Source organism: Solanum dulcamara, chromosome 2, assembly GCF_947179165.1.
Source record: "Solanum dulcamara chromosome 2, daSolDulc1.2, whole genome shotgun sequence".
Taxonomy (NCBI): Eukaryota; Viridiplantae; Streptophyta; class Magnoliopsida; order Solanales; family Solanaceae; genus Solanum; species Solanum dulcamara.
In genome coordinates, this window is record NC_077238.1 from 77,691,981 (window position 1) to 77,699,490 (window position 7,510).

The following is a 7,510-nucleotide window of genomic DNA, read 5'->3' on the forward strand; positions in this document are numbered from 1 at the left end:
AGATAAGAAATCCAGTGTTTCACTAGTCCGCTGGGTTGGATCGAACTAGTTGGTTTGGCAGAAAAATAATGGTATAAAAAAGCATTTTCTAATCTCGCAGAACAGAATGTGATGCAATGAGATAGAATACAATAGAAACAAAGACAGAAAACGGGTTACTTACTCTTAACGGAAAAAGCGAGCCCCTTTAATCTGGATTAAAGAATTCAGAATCAAATTATCATGTCACTGTCAATATAGTTCACTCATTTTGTATTGTTAGCAGATTGTCAAAAAAATATTCAAATAGTTTGAATTCGAAGAGGTAGAGATATTCAATACTTCTTTCGTTTTCTATTTACTTATCAAATATTTCCTAATTTAATTTTTCTTTTTACTTGTCAATTTTAACAAATCAAGAAAGGATAATTTTTTTCTTTTTATTATATTCTCAATTTATGAACATTAAGTTAATATCTTTAAAAACTGTAGTGAGTAAATATATTCAAAACTCAATTAATTAATAAAAATAAAATAATAAATTTATTATATCAATCATTATTTTATTAAGATAGGTTTCAAATAAAATTTTGACAAGATAGTACGTACAAATTGTCCACTTTGTCAACTATATAGACTTTTTTGGAAAGTAGAGTACACACATATTGAATTTTTATGACAAGATAATCCTCTCGATCTTGCTAGCTCCGCCCCGGGTCCTACATATCCATTTCATAAATTTACACGTGGAGTCTCTTTTCCCAGATTTTCTAAAACTTGACGCCTTTTTGGTTTCTAAAACTAGTCAAACAACCTGCACCGGCCATCATTATCTACACAAACTCGCCGGAAAAAATGGTGGAGCTCAAGAACCTAAGATCAAATACGTTGACTCTTGTATTGGTGAATATTGCTGGTATAATGGAGAAAGCTGATGAGACATTGTTGCCTGGTGTTTATAAAGAAGTTGGAGAGGACTTGCATGCTGACCCAACTAGTCTTGGTTCTCTTACTCTCTTCAGATCATTAGTTCAATGTATTTGTTACCCATTAGCTGCCTATCTTTCAGCTCGTTACAATAGAGCTCATGTCATTGCTCTTGGTGCTTTTCTTTGGTCTGCTGCTACTTTCCTTGTTGCCATCTCCGCTAACTTTACTGAGGTTTCTGCTTCAATCCCTTTTTATATCGTGTTTAATTAGAGAAATGAGTCGAAACCCAGTTGATAATTCATGAATTTGGTGCTGTTTTGGGGGTTTTCTTGTTTTTTTTTGAAAAATTTGGGGCAGGGGAAGGGGAAATGGGAGAGGGGATTACAAGGTGGGGTATCAAAGTCTCACCAACGAGGTGAAAATTCAGGTAGTCAATAAACTGGAAAAGAATAAGGTGGGATTTATGCAGACTGGTGTGACTGGGAGTTAAAAACCTGATGACATTGAATTTGGGGAATTACAGAAACAGGGTCTATTTTATTTAGAACTGGAAAGTTGGTGAGGATTATTTGTATCTCGACTATTGTATTGTTTTATTATAGTTTCTGTTCCGTTACTATATGCTGTTTTTTGTTATTATCTGTTGTTTTTTGCACTTCGTTACTTATTTTTCTAGATTGGTTTGGACTGTTTTTCCTTGAGCCAAAAGTCTATCGGAAACACTTGTCTACCTCTGAGGTAGGGGAAGGTCTGTGGACGCTCTCTATCCTCTTTAGACCCCATTTTGTAGGACTACACTGGGTTGTTGTTGTTGGAAAGTTTGTGGGGAGGGGGTAAATGTGAGGGATGTAAGGGATTCTATGCTTGGAGTGATTTGATAACATGATATTAATTGGATGATAGAAACTTTGGTTTGCATTATTTGTCATGTTCTCAATTTTGTGTCTGGCTTATTAGTGGAGCTAATGACAACACGACTGTTGAATTCAAGAAGTGAGTTTTAAGAGACTTGAAAACGGGGAACTCAAAATTTAAGGTTTTTTTTTTTTTTTTTGCAGACTGATGTGGTTGGGAAGTAGAAGTTTGATTGGATTGAATTAAATTTCCGGGAATTGCAGAAATGGACTCTGCTTTAGTTAGGAACGTAAAGTTTGATGTTTGGGGTGGGGGTGGTGGTGAGAGGGGTGTGAAGGATTCTATTGCTTTCCTTGGAATGGCTTATGATTGTTTCTATTTCTGATCAGTAGCCTTTAGGAATTTATACTTTTGAACATCAGTTATCTTTGTCAAAGTACCATGTAAAATGGTACCATGTTAAATTTCAAGTGTGTAGTTGTTATATTAGTTATCATTGAGGAATGGTCTAAAGTATATAATACTGATCTGAAATTATTTATATATATATATATAAGCAGTTGTTGTTTGTTTTGGTCAAGCATTTGTGCTTCTGTCTCTCTCGATCTTCTTGTTTGTCTGGCCTTGTAGTGGACTGTGGGAAAAAGTGGATTAGGACATAACTATATCAGTCAGTCCATAAGTTTCTTGTTGCTGTTCTCTTCATACAATATATGATGCACATTGACCTAGTAATGGGACAAGCAGATTTAATTTATTGCTGATGATTATCACTTTGTTATACTTCAGATGATTAGAGTCTCCACCTCTTGAAGGGGAAAATATTAACATTTTGTTGCCCTTATAGTTTTGCTGCTCTTAATTGAAGAACGATGATAGAAGTGTTATCTATCTTGAATTTGAGTTGTATGGTTACACTCTAGCAATCTCATGTTGTTTGACAGATAGCAATTTCTAGAGGTTTGAATGGAATAGGACTTGCAATAGTCACTCCAGCAATCCAATCTCTAGTTGCTGACTCAACTAATGAAAGTAACCGGGGTACAGCTTTTGGATGGCTACAACTAACAACAAATTTTGGTTCCTCCCTTGGAGGGCTTATATCTGTGCTGTTAGCCGAAACATCATTCATGGGGATACCAGGCTGGAGAATCTCCTTCCATTTGGTTGGTATGATAAGTGTTGCTGTTGGAATTTTGGTCTGTCTCTTAGCCAACGATCCCCGTTTTGTTGACAGTGATGGCAATGCAAAAGATCAACCTCTACCGCCACCATTTCAAGAAGAAGTGAGACAACTGCTAAAAGAAGCAAAAGACGTTATGAAAGTACCCTCCTTTCAATTACTTATTGCCCAAGGGATTTCGGGGTCATTCCCGTGGTCGGCATTGTCATTTGCCCCTATGTGGTTGGAGCTTATTGGCTTCTCTCACAAGGCAACAGCCCTCCTCTGGACTTTGTTTAATGTTGCTCAGTCACTTGGTGCATTGTTTGGAGGTACAATGGGGGATGTCCTAGCCAAGAACTTGCCTAATTCTGGTAGAATTATTCTAGCTCAGATAAGCTCTGGTTCAGCAGTTCCTTTAGCTGCAATTCTGCTTCTGCTATTGCCTTATGATCCTTCAACAGCTCTGATGCATGGTTCAGTCATGTTTATCATGGGATTATGCGTATCGTGGAATGCCCCAGCAACTAACAAGTATGTCTCCTTGTGTCCACTGTATCATCTGTTAGAATACTTAGCAGATTGTTCTCTTCCCTTTTGCATGCAGATGGGGTGGGGTGGGGTTCAGTGAAGTGAAGTAGGAAGGTGGAGCTGCCCTTTGAAGGCTGAAAATATGGGAATGGCACATAACATGAAACTAGTAACTAAATAAATAGTGTATTACTAACACTAGTATCTAAACAAACTATGAACTGACTTCACATAGTCGTATAATTTCGTGACATGCTCTACAGCTGAATTAAATCTGGGAGTTGCTTTACTTAAATAACCCTTGTGAAGTTGTGACTCCAAATTCTAAACTAGTTGATAGATGACACCAGTGGGAATGCTCCCTCCTTGCTACTTATCTCCTCTTCCAACCTGTTTTTCTGTTCTTTCAAATATCTTTGGCTCTATCTTTATCTGCTCCAAAAGAATTACTCATTGCAGATCATTTTCATGTGCACTGAAAGATTCAGTGTTTTAGGTTGTGTCTAAGTTATGGACATCGAATTCACCTAGTCGTGCAATCTTTGGCCATTATCATATTTTATCAAATATTATTACATTAATGTTTGTTTAGGAACCAAGGGAAATATTTAACAACAATATATTAGATAGACATTGCCAACTCTAAGGTGACACGCTATGACGCTAATTGGAATATACAAGATTTTGTATCTAGAAGAAGAGAAAAATCATTTTCCTTCTCTTGATCTTCGTTTCAGAGGAGATGGTCTCTCTGAGTGCTATACTCGTAATATTGGGGGAAAATGACCTGAAATGAAACTTAAGATTGAGTTATTTCTAAATCTAGCAGATATGGATCTCCTGGCCTGGGGAAATTACGGTTACAGTTTGGATTTGAATAAAAGGGCAGCCCGGTGCACTTAAGCTCCCGCTATGCGCAGGATCCGGGGAAGGGCCCGACCGCAGTTTGGATTTGAATCAAGTTCAAATATTTGTTTCTTCTTAATATTGAAATCTTTTGTTTCGAGGATTGCTGGACTAGCCATTTGTGGTTTTACAAGTTTTCAGCTAAACATTGTTTATTCATCTATTTAGTCAAGCCATTACCACTTCTTCTTCTTTGTGCCCTTTTGAAAATGCCACGTTCTGTCTTCGTTTCCTGATTATGTTCTCTCGTATAGACAATTTTAGACATCTGTGTGCCCATCAGAGGTGCTAAGGAGTACTTGTAGGTGCATTCACAAATCACAATACTTATATTACTAACAGCAAACATGACTATGCACTTATGATTTAATCTTTGACATCTTAGTTTGACTTTCTTAATTTACATCATTAATATCTGTTGGGAAATTTTACCCGACAGATTCACTAAAAGTACTCATCCTTGATATGTATGCAGTCCAATATTTGCAGAGATTGTTCCAGAGAGAGCTCGAACAAGCATTTATGCTCTGGATCGTTCTTTTGAGTCAATTATATCATCATTTGCTCCTCCACTGGTTGGCATTTTAGCTCAACACGTTTTTGGTTTTAAACCAATTCCAAAGGGATCAACAGGCTCAGAGGAAATTGTAACAGATAGACACAATGCTGCCTCACTAGCTAAGGCACTGTACACAGCAATAGGCATCCCAATTGCGATTTGCTGCTTCTTCTACTCCTTCCTCTATTGCACATATCCACGAGACAGGGATCGTGCCAGGTTGCAACAGACCGAAGAAACAGGCAATGCTCCATCTGAAGAACGACAAGCCTTGCTTGAGAACGATGAGGAAAGACTTCTTTCGGTTAGTTGAATCTTCCAACAAGATATCAGACATATGTACATGGAATCCAACAGGCACAAAATTCGCTTCTATGTTTGTTGACTTATTGCCAGTAGTATTGTATTACTACAGATACTTCAAATGCTGAATTGGCAAAAAAAAATGTTGAATTCTTTATTCAAGGATATGATTTTGTGTTGTGAAATGTATATGCTTATTAATTTCAAGTGGAAATTACAAGAGACATATGAGTTGTATAATACTCCTAAATAAATAGGATTAATCATATATTAATTACTTTTACAATTTTTAGAATTCTACCATTATGCTTTTAGGAAGAGGTTGGCTCTCATAAATTTGATTAAATATAGTAATTTATGAGGAACTAATTTATTTAATTCATGGAGGACATATGTGATATGATGATGTACTGGTGGAGCAAAATAGTGAAAGTTAGCAAAATAGTAAACTAACTTTCAAGGTTGGAAGCCAATAAAAAAGGAAAAAACTACCTAATTACATAATATTCCTACTATATTTACTAATTCTTCCTATGGTTGAAATAATTACATATTATCTTACTAATTAATAATTTTATACCATATTTAAAGTCAGATGGTAGATACATGTATTTTTACTACCATATACACTTTAAAATATATATACATAGGAAAGAAAAGTGCACAAGAAAAGAGAAAGACGAGCAAGGTAGGAGGGAGGCGAGCGAGAAAGTTTGTGTATTCCAAATATATGCAAATTACACTAGATACATGTATTTGAGACCAGATACATTCTGAAAATACAGATACATAGGGGGAGAGAGAGAGAGGCGAGTGAGAGAGTCAGATACATGCGAATCCATGTGGATTTTGACACCATGTATCTGAGATACATGTATATGGAACAAATTAATCTGCCACGAATGGTAGTTTCGAAAACTCACAAAAAGATATATAAATGTCCTAAACTAGTGAAATTTATGTTGTTTACCCCAAAAAATAATTACTTTTGTAAATAAATGGTCGCCAATATATAGTTGATTTTTCATAAGCGATATATTAATTAAGTAGAAAAATCACTAAATTTCATAACAATTAATGCATAAAGGATATATATATATATATATATGTGAATAAAACTACTTCGTCTATTCCATATTAAGTAAATTTTTGGGAGTTTTTTCATTGTTCAAAATAATTGAATTTTTTAAAGTTCAAGATAAATATTTAAAAAAAATTCACAATTGTTTTTTCCAATGAAGTTTTATATTTCTACGAGATAAGTTGCACTACTTAGGAATAAACAAAAGGATGATAGTGAAAAATATGATTTAATTTAGGGAAAATGATCAAAAATATCCCTCAACTTTCATTTATTCATTGACTTTACCCTTACTTAGATTTTTAAGTTATTGAACCATCACCGTTAATAAACTTTATACCCATACCTTTGCATTGACGGAAATCCCCAAATCAACCGAAATTAACCCAATTTCTTTTAAATGACCCATTCCATTTTAAACTCATGCCCAACCTCTCTCAAAAGAAATGATTAATTTAATAAATTGAAAGTTCATACATTCACACAAATATTCATCAATCTAACACCAAAATACTACATTAACAACAGAGCAATAAATTTTGAACTTCAAGCTCCGTACAAATTAACATGGTGAGAAAAAAAAAATGACCAACAAAAGTTACGACGGAGTGGTAAGTACTGCTTCATTCTCAATCAAAGGTCTCGAGTTTGAGTCTCTCATGATACGAAATCGCCTTTGTTAGGACGCTTTATCCCTCAATGTGAAACTTTCCAAAAAATCTGCTCAAAAGGGTGGCGAGAATGGCAAAGACAGCAAAATGACAGTGATGATCAAAACAAGAACGATTGTAGCGGTGCTACCAACCCTAAAAACAATGAGGCCAAAAAAAAAAGTATCACAAATAATGTGTTATGTAGGCAAAAAAATATTCAAAAGATTTAAATTCAGAAGGATAAAGGTGTTTAATAGGTATAAGTCTAGGTTCAAGTACCAACTTTAAAGGGCCGTAAATGTCTTAAGCCTTAAATTTATATTATTGCTTCATAGATAATACACTCATATATATTTTATCCGTTCTATTTTAATCATTGTTTTAGCTCAAAAGTTTACCCTAAAATAATTATTGTTTTAGAAATTGAAGACTAACGTTTGCAATTACTTAAAAAATGATATCAACCTTTTCTAATGTATGTAAAGTAAATGAACATTAATTGATGACTACAACAACAACAACCCATTGAAATCTCACAACGTGTGTAAACA

At 34.9% G+C, this 7,510-nt stretch overlaps 1 protein-coding gene across 1 annotated transcript; it reads left to right on the forward strand.

The window, feature by feature from the left end:
* Nucleotides 1-666: 666 nt before the first annotated feature.
* On the forward strand, nt 667-5,511 carry LOC129880830 (uncharacterized). The gene is made up of 3 exons (XM_055955048.1): nt 667-1,140; nt 2,709-3,460; nt 4,839-5,511. The coding sequence occupies exons 1-3, from the start codon at nt 835-837 to the stop codon at nt 5,233-5,235; spliced, it is 1,455 nt and encodes a 484-aa protein (XP_055811023.1). The 5' UTR covers nt 667-834; the 3' UTR covers nt 5,236-5,511.
* Nucleotides 5,512-7,510: the final 1,999 nt, after the last annotated feature.

Bases quoted from the DNA above. Each gene is read 5' to 3' on its own strand.
- LOC129880830 (XM_055955048.1), top strand. From the start codon at position 835: ATGGTGGAGCTCAAGAACCTAAGATCAAATACGTTGACTCTTGTATTG. The intron at 1,141-2,708 runs GTTTCTGCTTCA...GTTGTTTGACAG, and splicing joins TCTCCGCTAACTTTACTGAG to ATAGCAATTTCTAGAGGTTT. The intron at 3,461-4,838 runs GTATGTCTCCTT...ATATGTATGCAG, and splicing joins AATGCCCCAGCAACTAACAA to TCCAATATTTGCAGAGATTG.